The 19150-nt window shown below is 47.4% G+C and overlaps 1 protein-coding gene across 29 annotated transcripts in view; it reads right to left on the reverse strand.

The window, feature by feature from the left end:
- Positions 1 to 19150, reverse strand: part of mbnl1 (muscleblind-like splicing regulator 1) — a 580601-nt gene that overhangs the window by 51460 nt on the left and 509991 nt on the right. For 20 of the 29 annotated variants that reach the window (XM_067994954.1, XM_067994931.1, XM_067994945.1 and 17 more), the window contains 2 exons: positions 11325 to 11363; positions 9025 to 9219 (listed from right to left, as the gene is read on the reverse strand). The exons of 3 other annotated variants lie outside the window; for them this stretch is intronic. In XM_067994954.1, coding sequence (XP_067851055.1) covers positions 9025 to 9219; positions 11325 to 11363 — 234 coding nt within the window. The remainder of the gene's footprint in view (positions 1 to 9024; positions 9220 to 11324; positions 11364 to 19150) is intronic. 6 more of the 29 variants (XM_067994940.1, XM_067994944.1, XM_067994948.1 and 3 more) reach the window with 1 other exon arrangement.

Genomic DNA, 19150 nt, shown 5'->3' on the forward strand with positions numbered 1-19150 from the left:
TTTCTCCTACCTAACCCAGAGGCTACTGAGGCTAACTATAGTGACCCTCCCCATCATCACCACTGAGATCAGATAACTCAGCACAGACTGGGAACTGCAGCCGTTACCTTCCTCATCCGTATCGCACAGCAATGCAATGCCTAAACCAGCTATGCCATCTTATGAGGTTATTGGCTGGCTATTCAACCATATGAGGCATCGCAACCATAAAGCTGTCATCGCCCAACATCTGCATGCATAAGTGCCTTCATCACAAGTCATTGGCTAACAATCAGTAACAGTAAGCAGGCGTTGGCTGATTTCTTCCCTGCTCCCTCCCAAGCCCAGGGACCCTGAAGGCAATTACAGCACCTCTACCGACTGGGACCCATTATATCAACACAGACTGGGGACTGGACTTGAGGCCTTTGCCTCTGTACAGCTTAGTGCCACATCAATTGTGACGTAGGCCATTGAAGAAGATTGTGTGTTGTTGGAACCGAGGACTTCGTGGAAGCAATTCTTTTCTTGCACAGCTTATTCATTTTACACTAATTTGTGGCTGAATTTTTGATGATTAATTCCCAGTTTGAAGCATCTTAGTTATCAAGACAGGCTAAAAGAGCTGGGACTCTACACTTTAGAGAAGTGTAGACTTAGGGGTGACCTGATTGAGGTTTATAAGATGATGAAGGGAATAGATTGTGTTTCAGTTGACAGATTGTTCTGATTAAAGAGGTTAGGGAGGACCAGGGGTCACAGTTTTAAGTTATTTAAGGCCAGATCTAGGTTAGATGTCTGCAGGTGGTTCTTTTCCCAGAGAAGAGTGGACCTGTGGAACAGGCTGCCGGTTTGCGGTGGACGGCGATTCGCTGAACTCCTTCAAGCGAGAGCTGGACCTGTTTCTGGCTGGGGCGGAGATCGCCTCTTACAAAAGGCAGGCAATGTAATGTAATGCATAGAATTATCATAGAATCATAGAATCATAGAAGTTTACAACATGGAAACAGGCCCTTCGGCCCAACATGTCCATGTCGCCCAGTTTATACCACTAAGCTAGTCCCAATTGCCTGCACTTGGCCCATATCCCTCTATACCCATCTTACCCATGTAACTGTCCAAATGCTACCGCCTCTACTACTGCCTCTGGCAGCTCGTTCCAGACACTCACCACCCTTTGAGTGAAAAAATTGATAGAAATTGTAGTTGTCCCAATAATATGGATTAGGAGATGAATATTGGTTAGAAATAACACATTTTCTAGAATGTACTATCTCAATACTTCTTGTATTTAGTAAAAATTAAAATTCTGGTTTCTTCATGAGTTAACATGAGTTAACTCTACATTTATAGAATTATGGAATCATGGAATTTACAGCACATACAGAGGCCAGAGTGATCTCCTGGACTAGTTTCGATCGACTAAGGGGGGGGTGGAGGGGTTGGAGAGGAATTTCAAAAAGAAAACTGCTTCCCAAATTGGCCTGGGTTTTTATCTGGTTTCTCGCCCCTCCCAGGAGATCACATGGTGTGGGGTGGGACGTCTCTATATTGAGATGCACGAGGTACCAAAATTGTGTGGGACAGGCTGGATGGCTCAGAGGGTCTTTTCCTGTCCATCATGGTTCGTCTGTTCGGAGAAGACTTTTGGGTATAAATTCAAGTGCAAAACAGGCGATGGCAAATTGGCTGCCCCGTTTTTCACTCCATCTGGTTTTCTTTTCGACTGACTTCAACGGAAATGAAAGCCAGGCAGGGTGTAAAATGGGCGGCAGATTCGCTATTGCTCGTTTTGCGCTACTGCCCCGAGACAAATGTACACGGACCCCTTTCTCTTTAGGAGAATGAGACTACGACAAGAGAGGGTGTCCAGAAGAACAGCGAGAGAGAGAGAGAGAGAGAGAGAGAGAGGATTCAAAGGCAGCATGCACTATAAGGCTTCTTTGGTCAGGCTTCAAAACGTGACTGATGTCTAAGGAATAATCTGTAAAATTGTCGTGTGAGAGTGAAGCAAAGATGGGCAGACGGATAGGTTGTAGAGCAAATCGAAGCACATTATTAATGAGAGAAAAGAGAGACAAATGCTGCAAGAGATTTTTGATGACAAGACAGTAGCTTCTGGTAAATAATTGAATCATATGGAAACCTGGCTAATCACCACTGATTTATCTATATTTTCAGCATGTTTTCTTTACTCTTCACTAATCCATCAGATAAAACCGATGGCGTCAACATTTATCAGCTATAACCTGCCATTTCTCCTGACCCTTGGGTTACTGCAGGCAGGAGACAGCATTGATGCCTTTAAGGGTAAGCTAGTCTAAAACTATGGGTCATAAATATAAGATAGTCACTAATAAATCCAATAGGGAATTCAGGAGAAAAGTCTTTACCCAGAGAGTGGTTCGAAAGTGGAACTCGCTACCACAAGGAGTAGCTGAGGCGAATAACGTAGATGGCATTTAAGAAGATGGCACTAAAGAAGTACGTGAGGGAGAAAGGATTAGAAGGATCTGCTGATAAGGAGCACTGAGGCCAATTCTAATGCCCCTACTGCCACTCTAGCTGGGGTTGCGAACCGAGCACAGGTCAGGGTTCATAACTGGTCTGTATGGCTCAGTTACTCACTGCATCGATTCATGAAGCCGCCTTTCACTTATTCCCGTCTCCTTGTTCTCGTCATCCTTTTAGAGATGGGTGCAAGTTTTAGGATCTGCCGATAAGGTGGGATGAAGTAAGGAGGGAGGAGGTCCGAGTGCAGCATAAATACTGGCGTAGATCGGTTGGGCTGCACGGCCTGTTTCTGTGCTGTACATTCGATGTGGTTGTAATCGTTTAAAGGATCACCGAGCAGCTGTCTCCTTACAGCCTGCTGGTAATTCCCGCCGTAGCCACAGTGTGGCATCAGCCTTCAGCACTCTAAAGCACGGCACTGTAAACGTTCACAGGTGTCTACAGTCGCCCATTTTGTGTGAAACTCCCTTTTCTTTGGACCAGCCACGGTTGTGTGAAAGAACTGATTGTTGGGTATATTTATTCGACTGAAGCAGATTCATATCGAAAGTCATCTCTTTGAAAACGTTAATATTTTCATAGAATGATACAGCACAGGAGGCCATTTGGCCCATCGTGCCTGTGCCGGCTCTTTGAAAGTGCAATCCAATTAGTCCCACTCCCCAGCTCTTTCCCCATAGCCCTGCAAAATTTTCCCCTTCAAGTAATTATCCAATTCCCTTTTGAAAGTTACTATTGAATCTGCTTCCACCGCCCTTTCAGGCAGTGCATTCCAGATCATCACAACTCGCTGCGTTAAAAAAAAATTCTCCTCATCTCACCCTCTGGTTCTTTCGATGTTATAACTTGTAGACCACTGGTAAGTTCGAACAACCTCCCGTTTAACCCACTGCGACTCTGAAGTAAACGTTAAAATTACAGTAATAAATCTACTCAAACATCAGCAATCATTGGCCAACGTTTATCCCTCAATTAACATCACTAAAAGAAAACCTCAGATTATCTGGTTATGAGCAACCAAGTGTAGCCCTATCCCCACCGAAAATCTACGCACGTGCACTTCCAGCAAGGGGACGGTGGATGATGACCAGGAGTAGGCAACTTGACCAACTTTCATCTCCTTAACCAAGGAGCACTGAGGCCAATTCTAATGTCCCAACTGCCACTCTAGCTGGGGTTGCGAACCGAGCACAGGTCAGGGTTCATAACTGGTCTGTATGGCTCAGTTACTCACTGCATCGATTCATGAAGCCGCCTTTCACTTATTCCCGTCTCCTTGTTCTCGTCATCCTTTTAGAGATGGGTGCAAGTTTTAGGAAAGCCATTCGTTGGCTGAAAGAAAAAACCAGTTGTGATCTTGTCTTCTAGCCAATCAAAAGCCAAGATTCTGTTGACTGACATGGATGCATCATAGATGCAGCCAGGCCAATCACTGATGTGGGACCAAGCCAAGTAGGGCTACCTACCAGTGAGTATATCTGTCAGTGCCACCATCGCCTGAGGTGGCTGGAAGCAGAAACGTGTCCGTGGGCTTCGAAGGGTTAACCTATTATTTTTTTTCATTAAGATGGCGCCCCTTTAAGATGTTTTATACCTGTGGTAAGAATAGAACATGTCATGGCCAACAATGAGAGCCGACACTCATGATACCCAGCGTATGACTTGTTTGTGAGTTATTTGGTCAGATAGGGATTTTTTATTGGAGCTCATTCCTGGCCATTATAGATGCCCTATGTGCTAATACGCCTTTGGTCCAACAGACGTGGAGCTGAAAAAAAAACTAATGATGTGTTTCAACCTCTGCTGTGGGACCCAGGCACATTTAGGAAGCTCAGTGCACATTTTAAGATGAACATTCAACCCTTGCCCTGGAACAGAACACCCAGGAAGCAAAGAATTGTGGAAAAGGCAGGGAACGATTGGATTCCCAACAATATTTTTAAAATGCTGTAGAGGACTAGAGACCTAAATTAATATTTTTGCAGCTCTCTAAATGGATGCACTGGGGGCGCAATTTGGACTTTGTGCGATAGTGTAAAGTGGGTAAAGTCAATGGAAATAAAGTTCAGGAGAGATGTAGAACGGGCTGCCGATTCGCTATCACCCGTTTTACACCATCGCACAAGGTCAAGATCTACCCCAGTGCCTTTTATTCCAGTTCAGGTTTGCTGCTGATACTTGAGATTAGACCCTCGCTGAACAATGGATTCATTAGCTGAACATCCCCTTGGTCATCACTCAGACAGTCCAAAACGGTCCAGGAAAACAACATCTAAACAGTAATGTTTCCGGGCAGAACTGAAGAGCAGTGACCAAGGAATGGGACGGAGGAGAGGGAGTGGGGAAACAAAAGGATTAGAATTCAGAATATGATTATAATCTGGGAGGAGGTTCAGCGACTTTCAGATCTCATCAAAACAATGTCCTGGAACGCCCTTCATAACAACACTGTGGGAGTACCTTCACCACACGGACTGCAGCGGTTCAAGAAGGCAGCTCGGTATCACCTTCTCAAGGGCAACTAGGGATGGACAATCAATGCGGACTTTGCTAGCGTCGCCCACATCCCCAAGAATGAATTTTTAAAAACTTGCACCCTCAGCTCCTTTGTATTTGGGCCACTGCCAATCCTCTCGGCTCCGTTCCCTTTAGTGGCAGAACCTCTAGCCATCGTGACCCTGGAATTCTCTTCCGAAATGCTCCTTGCCTTGCTACATCCCTCCTCCCATGAGAACTGTCTCTTAACTCCTGTTTGCCGTACATTTCCTCCAACTTTTGTGACGGACATTGGGATCTTTCTCTGCATTGAAGGCGCTACGTGACTGCGAGTTGATGTTGTTGCATGATTCATTTGAGTTGACTCTACACAAAATCCATTGTTAATAAAGTTAGAGCAGTCGGATGTCACTTACATTTGCAATATGTGTGTCACCACCTAATTTATCCTGTTTGTAGCTAAGTGCAGTCAGGGGAAGAAGTGATGCTTTTTGCATCTTTAATTTGGTGATTAAATTAACACAAAGGTCCATGTTTACCATGGAGCTTAACACAGCTGTGTTTAGTTTAGCATGGGACAAAGCTGAGTCATGAAACAAATCATGATGCCTTACACCATAGCTTGAAGCTAGGATCCCCATGTACTGAATTTCACCTGTTTGCATTGTGAGGCAGATTCAGTGACCGTGCAGGTGTTACATTTGTGATATCGCACCATGTCCCGTTCTCCCATTACCCCTGTGCTCGCTGACCTACATTGGCTTCCAGTCTGGCAACGCCTCGATTTTAAAATTCTCACCCTTGTTTTCAAATCCCTCCATGGCCTCCCTCCCTCACAATCTCTGTGACCTCCTCCGGCCTTACAACTCTCCAAGATCACTGCGCTCCTCCAATTCTGGCCTCTTGCGCATCCCTGATTTTCTTCGCTCCACTATTGAAACCTGTGCCTTCAGCTGCCCGGGCCCTAAGCTATGAAATTCCCTCCCTAAACCGCTCTGCCTCCCTACCTCTCTCTCCTCCTTTAAGACGCTCCTTAAAACCTACGTCTTTGATCCTTTGGTCACCTGTCCTAATATCCCTTTATGTGGCTCGGTTTCAAGGTTTGTTTGATAATCGCCCCTGTGAAGCCTCTTGGGACGTTTTACTATGTTAAAGGCGCTATATAAATGCAAGTTGTTGTTATTTTTGTTGTTGTTTACAATTCTGTCTGTGGACTCTCTCTTTAGGCCTGCAATGTTAGCATCACATCGCTGGCCTTTACAGGAAGGCCCAATGTCCAGGTCTCTGTCAGAACAAAATGGCGCACCCAAAAGAACGCAGCGGCCAATGACCTTTGCTGCTACCCAGACACATTGAACTAAACCACCTTACAAACACCTTCGGAGGTATGTGCGCCACTTCCTTTATGTTATAACTATCCGTGCAATAAGTTACCAGGGAAGACCATTAAAGTAAAGAATATAAAGAGCTTCTATAGAAGTGTCAGCCTTGGCTCAGTGGGTAGCATTCTCACCTCTTGAAGCCCCACTCCAGAGACTTGAGCGCGTAATCTAGGCTGACGATTCAGTCCCCGGCTGAGGGAGTGCTGCCTTGTTGAAGGTGCTGTCTTTTGGACGAGATGTTAAACTGAGGCCCTGACTGCCTGCTTAGGTGGACATTAAGGATCCCATGGCAGTGCATGAAGAAGAGTAAGGGGGCTCTCCTGGTGTCCTGGCCAACATTTATCCCTCAAACAACATCACTGAAAGATCTGGTCACTTAACCCATTGCTGTATGTTGGGCCTTGATGTGCACACACTGGTTGGCGCATTTGCTTATATTATAGTTATATTTCAAAAATGCCTCATTGGCTGTGAAATACATTGGGACATTCTGAGGATGTGAACAGCATTACGCACAAGCAAATTCCTTTTATATTTGGATTTGCGTCTGAAGAGAGAAGGGGTGATGGATATGGTGAGAAGGCAGGTTGAGACCTATCAAGAATCAGAATGCTTTGTGGGCCTAATTGCCTTTTCCTGTCTGTTATATCCCGGTGCCTACATAATCCTCTCTCTATGTAATTCTCAGACAATCAGAATCCATCACAATGATTACCCCTAATCTCATCTCACCATTCAGAAAGGATGTGCGTTTTTCTGCAGTGGGAGAGATTCAGTGCGGTTAATGGAGTTTTACTACAATGACTGTGAAGAACCCTGGCCTATCTGCTTTACTGCTCTCTCTCTCTCTGTTATGTGACTCTTTAATGATTTAACAAAGCCTCTTACACAGAGAGAGAGAGAGAGAGTAGATAACGCCACCCGGCTTGATCTCCAGACAGTGCCAGCGCCTGTGTTCACTCTTAAAGCTGCATTGTCCCCACACTTCCAAAATAATTTGAATCTACTGACTGAAAACCTTCAGTTACCAGCCCCCTTCTCCATGCTTTGCAAATGGTTGCAGTCATAGTGTAACACGTTCCGACTGCCGAGCTTTATAGGAACATAGGAACAGGAGTAGGCCATTCAGCCCCTCGTGCCTGCTCCGCCATTTGATAAGATCATGGCTGATCTGTGATCTGACTCCATATACCTGCCTTTGGCCCATATCCCTTAATACCTTTGGTTGCCAAAAAGCTGTCTTCAGCAAGAGGAAGAAGGTCAGCAGGTCTGAGGCGACCCCAGCTCAACAGTATGGAACTGCATTCGGCTGTCACTGTAACCGTGACGATTTTGTACTGAAGTGAGATAGAATCATAGAACCTGACAGCACAGAGAAGGCCATTCGGCCCATCGAGCCTGTGCTGGCTCTTCAAAAGAGCTATCCAATTAGCCCCACTCCCCCTGCCCTTTCAACACAGCCCTGCAATTTTTTTTTTCTTTTCAAGTATTTCTCCAATTCCTTTTTGAAAGTTATTATTGAATCTGCTTCCACCACCCTTTCAGGCAGCGCATTCCAGATCATAACAACTCGCTGCGTAAAAAAATTTCTCCTCATCTCCCCCCCCTGGTTCAGTCACACAAATCACTCAAGGACATATCATAATGTTTGAAAGCTGAATCTACTTAGAAATGTTCAGCGCTGTTATTAGATTAGATGAAACCTCCACATATTAAAAGCTTCAAAGTTGTTAATTAGTTGATAAGTGTCAGGCGCAAGGATCAGCTTGCAGGACATATAACGAAGATATGCAGGCTGAGAACTCACAAGCAACAGAGGGATTGGAGTCTTACTGTGCGACAATGGTAAGGAAAGCACTGATATGTTGGTGCAAAATTCCTCTATCTGCTATTTTTGTTTTACAAAGCTGCGTTGAAATAGCTCCCTGGGAGATTTTGTCTGAACGTATTTGCGTGTGTGACACTGAGACCGCGCGATGCGAATCCAACCCCCGAGCCACCGTCCAGCCACACCGGTCGGCTGACACTTTGTACCGAATGTCAGCAAAGTGATTCAAACTGCCAAGAAAACCAGAGCCAAACCGTTTCTGTTTACAGGTCCATGGTGGGAGGGAGGGGGTGGGGGTGCGGGGTCCCCTCTGGCTGCCCGCCACTCCTCCGCGGTATTCCCCGTGCCCGGGTGGCCCTGGAGAGGGAGCGCGTGGTGCCCGCCAGTAGGCTCGGTGCCTTCCTCTACCGGTGGGCACCGCAGGGTGTGGAGCGTCTGATAGACACTGATAACAATATTCCGATTTAGTTGGGAAAGTTCCCTTTCCTTTCATTGGGACATTTTTTTTTTTTGCTTATATCGAGCTCCTTTTATCTTGAATGAACCATGCGTTTCTATCCTCGATCAATGGTGCCCTAAAAGAGGCTCCAGTTGTGCTGATTCTTGTGACCCTGGAGCGACCCTTACTGGCCCATCAAAAGAGGCCAAATAGAATCTTGTGGCGCCAGTTAATTGGGGTTACGGCGATGTCAATTTCCGCTGTCAATTACAGCGTCCTAATAAGGAAAAGGCCACTGCACAGTGACAGGGCCGTCGCACAAGGTGTGAATCAGTAACGCCCCTCGGCGTCGAGGACGGAAATGAAAGAGGAGGATTCGGGCTCACCTCCAGACGGTCGGTTCGCATCAGCTTCTGTGCGGCCGCCGCAGTGTGCACCGGGACGGCATGGTTCCCCGTCACCAACATCGGCGCGCTGGGTAGGATCTCAGCCGGCACCAAGTTCGGGGAGACGGGTCCCAGGTAGGGGTTGAAGGCTGCGGTGGGATTAGTCGCTAGACCTGGTGAGACGGAGAACATTGGCTGAAAGGCAGAAGGAGGGAAAGCAAGAGTTTAGTTACCGAGTGGGTAAAACCATCGTTATTTCTTCATGGCCAACTTGTGGTCTTCCCAGAACATTAACAGTGTATCGGTTTCACCGTCTACTCCCGAGCCAGGATACATGTCCACTCGAGACAGCTGGTGATAGTTTATGGAGCACTAATAATCTGGGAGATCAGAACTAGGGGCCATAAATATAAAATAGTCACTAATAAATCCAAAAGGGAATTCAGGAGAGACTTCTTCACCCAGAGAGTGGTTAGATGTGGAACTCGCTCCCACAAGGAGTAGTTGAGGTGAATAGCATAGAGGCATTTAAGGGGAAGCTAGATAAATACATGAGGGAGAAAGAATAGAAGGATATGCTGATAGGGTTAGATGATGTAGGGATGGAGGAGGCTCGTGTGGAGCATAAACACCAGCCTAGACCTGTTGGGCCGAATGGCCTGTTTCGGTGCTGTAAATTCTATATAATTCTATGTAATAGGTATGCAATTCAGGACATGCCAATATTTGCAGGTCTATGAGGAAAATGCAGTGGGAGTGGGACTAGTTGGATAGCTCTTTCCAAGAGCCGGGACAGGCACGATGGGCCGAATGGCTTCCTTCTGTCCTGTGTGATTCTACGATTATCTGATGGACATGAAGGTTTATTTGGGCTTCTTGGAAGTTTAACCAGTGTTTAGTCACCTCCCTCAGGAAATGTAAATAAGAGGGTGCCTTGAAAATGCTTGGTCTTTTTAGGAGGGAATGGGCTCGATGGGCCGAATGGCCTGTTTTATGAACCACACGGCATTGCAAAAGTAGAGAGCCTGTCTCGGGCAGTCGGATTTGTCTTTGGTTGCTACGGGGAGGTAAGAGGAGAGGTGGCCTGATTGCATTTGGCACAGGTGTGGTACAACTTGGGTGATGGGACAGAGGCTTTTTGCCAGTGATTCCCCTCTCAGTGAGTTGACAATCTTACTCAGCTCATCAAGGACAGGCGGAGAGGGCAGGTGCTTCCAAACAGGGAAAGGAAAAATAAAAGTGAAAGAGAAAGTCAAGTTGGGCTTTCTAAGCGGGGTGATTAAACAATGAAATCGGATTGGGGAAGGAGGGCAGGGGTGGAAATCAGCCTCGCTGGAAAGTACATGCGTGTAGAGGTCAGGTGAAGACAAGTCCGGTCTTGCCCGCGATGCCCACTTGGCCAAAGTCACCGTCTAGGCTGACGGGTGACCATTTGGATGAGGGGCCGGAGACCTTGTGGCACCTGGGGGAGCTGTATCGTGGCAACGGGAGTAGGCCATTCAGCCCCTCGAGCCCGTTCCACCATTCACGGCTGATCTGTATCTTAACTCCATCTACCCGCCTTGGTATCTCAGTATGAGTCAGCGCATTCAAGAAAAGGAGGAGAGAAAATTACGTGGAGGGGAAGTTAAGAGAAAGGGGGGGGGGGGGGAAGGGTAACGTGTGACTTAAGTTAGTGTAGAGCAGTGTGACGTACAGTCGGTGGGATAACATTCTAATTATTCTGTGGTTTCATTCTGCAATTTGTCGGTTACAGGGTAAGCTACACAACTAAATTATCATGTCGGGACATTCTAAAGCATTGCAATTAGCAGTAATACCCGTGGAATAACTTAATGCAAATTTATTTTTCTCCCAATTATTATTCATATCAGCACTCTGGAATATTAATGACTCACATCCAATCCACTTCAACAGCAGCTAAACATTCCCAGAAATCTGTCCCTTTATGCAACTAATCGATTTACAATGCAGCTAAAGATTATATAAAACAATGGGTGATGAAAATTATGGTAATTTTCAAAAAAAAATCCTCTAAACGCATGACTTAGTTAATCAAAAGTAAGAATTAATAAAAAAGCTCCGATGTTTGTTCTGCCCTTGACATCGTAGTTAAGATATTCTTCCGACGACGCTAAGTTCTGGCTGCCGTGAAAATGTCATTTAATTTCTACAACCTCCCACCTCTGCCCGGGGTTTTGTTTCAGTTCCCTCCCCACCCCCCTGCCAGCATAGCATCACCCCTCTATAGCGGTAGAAAAATAACAAGTAGAAATGGATTTTCTTCCCAGTGTATTTACCTCGTTAAACCACCATCCTCGCTGTCCACCATCCGCCATCTGCCAACACATCAGAAAAACAAATGGGTATTGCTGCAAATGATTTCCTCCTGGTTACAACAGCACACTGATCTCTACTGAGTGAGGGGAGGTCAGTGCTACCTCATTGTATGTTTTTCTTTCTTGCACACAAGCGACAGGAAGGCCCAGGGGGAAATAGGAACTACGTTTCCAATCCGGTATCAGCAACTGTGCGCTCCCAGGTGAGGTACGGCATTGATTAGAGGCGGAGTAAAGCTCCTTCGACTCTGCCCGGACAATACGGCCCAAAGCCGAGAGCCCCAAGTGTGACGTCGTCATTTCCCGCATCTTTGAGCGAGATTGCAAACTTGGTGCCAAATCGCGGGGGAATTCTTGTGTCGTGGAATTCCGTGCTTTCGCAGACGGGGCGGGGACCGGCGAAACCCGTTTCATGTAGGACCCTTCCAGCCGACAGAAAGAGAAGGCTTCCATCCCTGCAGCCCGTTCTGGGTTAGAACCTGCACCTCGGAGAAGAGCGAATGTTGTTGTAATCCAGTGCAACACTCGGTCTCTTATCGAAGGGTGGGAGCGGAGGAGGGGGTGGGAGCGGAGGGGAGGTGGTTGAAAAGGCACCTTGGTTACGCCAAGAAGGTTTTGGTGGGAGTGGCACCAGCGTCACCTCCGCGCATACCGAGGCGGGCCCTGCCCCGCTGTGCCTTGGGCCTACAAACAACACGGCATCGCACGAGCCTCAGGGCGCAGGGCCGCCGAGCTCCTAATTTCAAATGATGCTTCCTTGGGGAGGTGCCAGATAAGACCTGAGTTCCCTCCCCTCCTCTCACTCCTTCCCAGTAAGAGATGGCTGTCCACCTGTCCCCTGCACCCCCCCCGCACCCCCCCACTCCTGTCCCCAGTGAGAGAGGAGGGAGGGTAAATCAGACAGTGAGTCAACTGACTCCGCTCCCTCGGCACTTGCTCGGGAGCAGCATCGAGCAGAAAAATGGGTACACACATCATGTCCCCAAGTGCTCAGTCAGAAAACTGTGCCTGGCTCAGCTGAACCTAAAGAGATGGGGGGGGAAAATAACACGTGAATATCTGGGATTGTAGGGACAAAAGACACAAAAACTCTCTACAAGTTACACGTTGTTGTGAGGTAGGGTTACTATAAACACCACATCACTGGAGGCTACATTCAGTCTCCTTACATTTACAGTCCAAACATTCAGAAATTGGTTTTCCTTAATATTAACATCAACGTCATTCAAGTTCAGAACAAAAACATCTGCAGTTCTTGAAGTGTTTACCGAGCTGCAGTTTTCCCCACTCACCCTGCGCATCCAGAGTTCTTTCCCCCACCTTCTGTCCTCACTGACTCACGCTGGGGCTGTGGCTCCACAGCTACTGGCTTGTCTTGCCCAGCTGAGCCTAGACAGTGGCTGTCGGAGAGCTATTTGACCTCTGTGGGCATCACAACCGAAACCCGATCAGCTCCTCACCCAACGTCTAAAACACGGACGCTTTCCAACGGGTAATAATGATGGGGAAGGGGAGCTCCGGCTGAGTTTCCACCCAACCCCCCCACCCCACTCAGTCCAACTGTAGCAGGTCTGTAGCCATCGCCTACCAACAACCCCCCCCCATCCCCACCTTCAACCACCAACGTCTGAGATCAGCTGATTGCGCACAGACTACGGATCGGACCTGGGACCTTCTTGGCTCGCCTGACTCCATTCCGCACCAGGCAATGGATCTAGTGAGGGGGCCACCGGGTAAACTTTTCATAACATTGTGAGAATAACTCGGCATAATTCAGTACATCCCACAACGTACCAGTCTAAAATGAAGAAGCTGCTCTCACTTTTATTTCCCCTCAGTTTCAACTTGTCACAAAATGCATCAGTTTACGTAAAATACAACACAGATGTAACCTTACATCCCTGGCCTTCCCTTACATGGCATTTCCATGTCCCGCTAGTTCAAGAACCATCAAGGCCCAAATTTCATTCACTCTTTTCTATTTGCACTTATCCTTCTAATTTTCAATCCTATTCCTAACCAGCATTGCCTCCGCTTCCCTTCTAAAGATATGAATTGACGCAGGATCAGCTGCTCTATCTGGCGGTGAAATCCGTTTCTCATTGAAGCAAAAAGCTGGCGGTTCCACCAGCGACTGGTGCTGGGAACCCCTGGAGCTGCCATTCGGGCCTGGGGATCTGGAACCTGACGCCTGGAGCCTGGCATTTCAACCTGGGACCTGGAATCCAGGAGAGGTGATCTGGAACCTGAAGCTTGGGGCCTGGAATCTGGGAATGAGGATCTTTCAGATGAGGCACTCAACCCCAATCTAGATAGGAACATAGGAACAGGAGTAGGCCATTCAGCCCGTCGTGCCTGCTCCGCCATTTGATAAGATCATGGCTGATCTGTGATCTAACTCCATATACCCGCCTTTGGCCCATATCCCTTAATACCTTTGATTGCCAAAAAGCTATCCATCTCACATTTAAATTTAGCAATTGAGCTAGTATCAATTGCCATTTGCGGAAGAGAGTTCCAAACTTCTACCACCCTTTGTGTGTAGAAATGTTTTCTAATCTCGCTCCTGAAAGGTCTGGCTCTAATTTTTAGACTGTGCCCCCTACTCCTAAAATCCCCAAACAGCAGAAATAGTTTCTCTCTATCCACCCTATCTGTTCCCCTTAATATCTTATAAACTTCGATCAGATCACCCCTTAACCTTCGAAACTCCAGAGAATACAACCCCAATTTGTGTAATCTCTCCTCGTAACTTAACCCTTGAAGTCCGCGTATCATTCTAGTTAACCTACGCTGCACTCCCTCCAAGGCCAATGTGTCCCTCTAAAAAGATCCCAAGACACTATTTGAAGAACTGCATGGAGTTCTTCCAGTCCCTGGTGAACGTTCCCCCCACCCCCCCCCCCTTAACCAAAAGAACAGGTTAACTGGTCAATCATCTCATTGCTGTTGGTGGTATCTTGCTGTGCCAACGTGGCGGCCACATTTGCCTACACAACAACAATGATTACACTAATTGGTTGGCAAGTGCTTTGGGATGTTCTGAGGACATGGGAGGTGCTATCAAAAGGCAAGTTCTTCCTTTCTTCAGGCAGCGATGGGATTGACCTCGGCTGTGATACCTCCTCTCATAGCTGAATAGCCCTTAAACACTCGCTGCCTGGACTCGCACATGAAGAACGAGCACTTGACCGAAGTATCCAAGGGCTTCTGGCATCTGTAGAACTGTACCCAACAAGAGCCAGGAGGGAAACAATTTGGAGGGAAGGCTTTTTTTTTTCAAAGCAGCCATTAAATATGAATATATTACCGATCCAGGGCTTGCTCTAAGGGAGGACAAAGGTTAAATGCCACTCACAATCTCTCATGTAAAACAGAGAACGTGTTTGTATTAGTCTGCACCAAGCTTACAGCATGCTCGCAGCAGACGAGTGGAGAATCCAGATCAGATTACTCTGCGGACGCTTTGAGTAATATCAATACGGCAGTTTTTAAAATAATTCTCGCCTGTCTAACGAATAACCACATAAATGCTATTTTTTTCTGATAGGCCTCAGAGTTGACATCTCAACATCCCCTTAAGGCATCAAATTACCAGTTCATTTTACAGCTATCATCTGCACCTGTCCGAGTGACTTGGAACTGGGGGGGTTTCCAAAGAAACACAGTGAGACCACACTGCCCATATCACCAATCAATACAAATATACTGTGACACCATGAATCAGTGTCACACTCAAGAGTATTTTTCCTGGGCCTCCCAGTGGTATTGGAATCTGAAAAGACATTAACAGATACCCTCTCCAGGCTGAACTGCCATTCTGCAAATGTATTCTTTCCCCTTCCAGTTTTCGCCCCTCATCTCCTGAAGATGCTGACTTTTGCTGCAGTACAGTAACACAGGCAACCCTCGAGTACTTATACTCAGACAGTGAGTATCAGGCTGCCTCTTCAACCACAGAGAGGACACCACAGATAAGGACACTTCAACACTTCAGTGATGTCTGCACGTACACACTTTCCAGTGAGCGTCACTCCACACGTACACACTTTCCAGTGAGCGTCACTCCACACGTACACACTTTCCAGTGAGGGTCACTCCACACGTACACACTTTCCAGTGAGCGTCACTCCACACGTACACACTTTCCAGTGAGGGTCACTCCACACGTACACACTTTCCAGTGAGGGTCACTCCACACGTACACACTTTCCAGTGAGGGTCACTCCACACGTACACACTTTCCAGTGACGGTCACTCCACACGTACACACTTTCCAGTGACGGTCACTCCACACGTACACACTTTCCAGTGAGGGTCACTCCACACGTACACACTTTCCAGTGAGGGTCACTCCACACGTACACACTTTCCAGTGAGGGTCACTCCACACGTACACACTTTCCAGTGAGGGTCACTCCACACGTACACACTTTCCCATTGTTCATGTGAAACTTTATGGTAGCCTGATTCAGAGTGACCATGGTCGAGGCCTGAACGATGGTTATCTGCCGACCTGCTAGGACAATGATGAGCAACTAATTACTGTTGCCACCCATGGCATTTTGGACTGGACTGTTCATTTTTTAAGTGGACTGGAAATTTCTAAGATGTAAATCATAGGAACAGGAGTAGGCCATTCAGCCTCTCGAGTCTGCTCCGCCATTCATTTAGATCATGACTGATCTGTATCTTAACTCCATTTACCCGCCTTGGGTCTGTAACCCTTAATACCCTGACCTAATAATCTACCAATCTCAGTTTTGAAATTTTCAATTGTCCCCCAGCCTCAACAGCTTTTTGGGGGAGAGAGTTCCAGATTTCCACTCCCCTTTGTGTGAAGAAGTACTTTCTGACATCACCCCTGAACGGCCTGGCTCTAATTTTAAGGTTATGCCCCCTTGTTCTGGACTCTCCCACCAGAGGAAATAGTTTCTCTCTATCGACCCTATCAAATCCTTTAATCACCTTAAACACCTCAAGCAGATCATCCCTTAATCTTCTAAATGCGAGGGATTTCAAGCCTCGTCTATGCGACCTGTCCTCATAATTGAATCCCTTTTAAACCCTGGTATCATTCTGGTGAATCTGCGCTGCAGCCCCTCAAAGGCCAATATATCCTTCAATAAATCGGTCAGTAAGGGGCTGACAATGCAATCGCTGGTGCATGGCGCACTGAGACGAGGTTGGCATCTGCTCCCTCTGTTACTGGGCATGGACACCTCCACGTGCAAGGCACTCAGTGAACCCCAGCGTGGGCTGTGAGTGGCTGGGAGCACTCGCACTAGATGTGGGCAGCGAGGCTCATTAGGCCCCTGACTTTCATTGACACTGAATCGCCCCTGTAAAACGCCTGGAATGCTTGAGCTACGTGGCCCACATCACGTGGGCACAGAAGGAAATGCCACCGCTTAAAAAAAAAAAATCGAGCTCCTGGCACATTGCCACCCGACCTCCCTTCCCCCAACCCCGACACTCATGCTCCCCTTGCCTTGTGTCCCCTTGACCCTCCTCCCCTTGGCAGATAATCGCTCAGTGCAGATCGGACAACCAGGAGAAGCTCCACTGGCAGCCAACGCCCAACATTCCATTCCTGGTGTTCTCAGCACATGGCCCAGACCACCAGAGAGTTATGCAAATGAGTTGACCTGGAGTCAGCTCTTTTCTGCACACACAGCGTAAAGCTAATTGGATTACCTGCCTCCAAAAGTCTGTTCAAATCGGAAGCCCACTCAAATCACCGGTTTAGGCCTCAGCTGGAGTATTGTTGGCCAATTCTGGGCACCACACTATAGAAAGGATGTCAAGGCCTTGGAGAGGGTGCAGAGGAGATTTACTGGAATGGTGCCAGGGATGAGGGACTTCAGTTATGTGGAGAGACTGGAGAAACTGGGATTGTTCTCCTTCGAGCAGAGACTGTTTTCGGGAGATTTAATAGAGGTGTTCAAAATTATGAAGGGTTTTGGTAATAAGGAGAAATTGTTTCCACTGGCCGGTGGGGGGGGCAGTAGCCAGAGGTCACTGATTTAAGGAAATTGGCAAAAGAACTAAATGAGGAGTATTTTTTTTTAATGCAGCGAGTTGTTATGATCTGGAATGCGCTGCCTGAGAGGGCGGTGGAAGCAGATTCAATAATAACTTTCAAAAGGGAATTGGATAAATACTTGAAAAGGAAAAAAATTGCAGGGCTATGGAGAAAGAGCAGGGGAGTGGGACTAATTGGATAGCTCTTTCAAAGAGCCGGCACAGGCACGATGGGCCAAAGGGCCTCCTTCTGTACCGTATGATTTTCTCCCCACTTTCTGTGCCCTGTGATGTTGGGGTGTTAATTATGGAGGCTATTAAGTTTTCTGATGAATTTTCAACACGAGGAAATCAAACCTTGACCCACCCCCAAATCCTGCCCCCCCCCTTGGACTTGGGGGGCCTGGTGGCCCACCAATGCGTTGTTGAAACAATCCTAGTCATTGGGATGTTTCACTGCCTGCAGTCTTTCACTTCAGGGAAACAGGCATGTTGGAGTGACTGCGAGTACCTGGATTTCCTAGTCACGAGTCCTCTCTATAACAATGCTGTTAATGGCATTGGCCTATTTCCAAGTCTATTTGCTTGTCCCAGTCTCCTCTACTGGGAGCAAAACAAAAACAGTCGATAGTCAGGTTCCATTAAAAGTGATGTTACAGAGCACAGCAAGGGGATTTCCCATTACCCTGTGTCGCTCCAGTTCCGGGGACTGTTAACATCGGAGTGAAATTCATGGTCACAAAGAGTAAGGGAAACCTATCTGAATCAATGGCGTCATGTTTATTTTTGAATAACGCATCATCAGAGCAAAATGTCTCTTCTTATGAGCGACACTTGACGGGTCTGTACTGGAGTACCTGGCTCCATTGAGGATCCCTGTAAAGGGGATTATTTCAAAAATGAATTGCTTTAGAAAATAACCTATTTAGGTGGCAATCTGGAGCAAGCGTGTACAACTCTTAATATTCAGCTGTCACTGTCAATTCCATTCACGGAACCAGGAGCACAGGTTCCCCCCCCCCTCCCACCCCACTTCCCCCCCCCCCCCTCCTCCCCAATGCACTTCCTAGTGTAGAACTCTACTGCACGGATCAGAAAGAAAGAACTTGCATTTATATAGCGCCTTTGACGCACCAAAACGTCCCAAGGCTCTTCACGGGAGCGTCATCAGCCAAAAACTGACGCCGAACAAAAGGAGGAGACATTAGGACGGGCTTGGTCCAAGAGGTAGGCTTCAAGGAGCATCTTAAAGGAGAGGGAGAGACGGAGAGGTATTCGGAGAGAATTCCAGTGCTAAGGGCAGGAGAGGACAGGAGCAGGAAAAGGGGCTCAGGAGTGAAACATAAAACACTTACATTTGCTTTTCATTTGACTGCTTTGCCCATTTTCATCCTGCGCTTCAAAGCTCCTCACACTAACTCGCCCGGGGGTGAGCGTGAGTGGGCACGCAAATCCCAGGCACTTCTTTGAGAAGGAGCAAATGTATTTCTAAATGCCTCGGGTATTAGTTTCTCCCTGTGGCCCTGCAACCCGCACCGCTGGCTGGTTGGGAGCAGATGTAACCTGTCACACAGATTGGGTAGCGGCCCGCGCCATTAGCTTGCTCAGAGAGGAATGTGCCTGGCACAAAGCGAGTGTCTTGCTACAGAGAAGCTTCAAGGAGCACTTTTGCAGCGTTGCCTCGGGAGGCGGGGTGGGAATCTGCTGCTGTGACAAAGATATTTGTGGAGAGGAATCCACGGCGGTCAGAGCAGTAGGCAAAA

Source organism: Heptranchias perlo, chromosome 13 (assembly GCF_035084215.1).
Source record: "Heptranchias perlo isolate sHepPer1 chromosome 13, sHepPer1.hap1, whole genome shotgun sequence".
NCBI lineage: Eukaryota > Metazoa > Chordata > Chondrichthyes > Hexanchiformes > Hexanchidae > Heptranchias > Heptranchias perlo.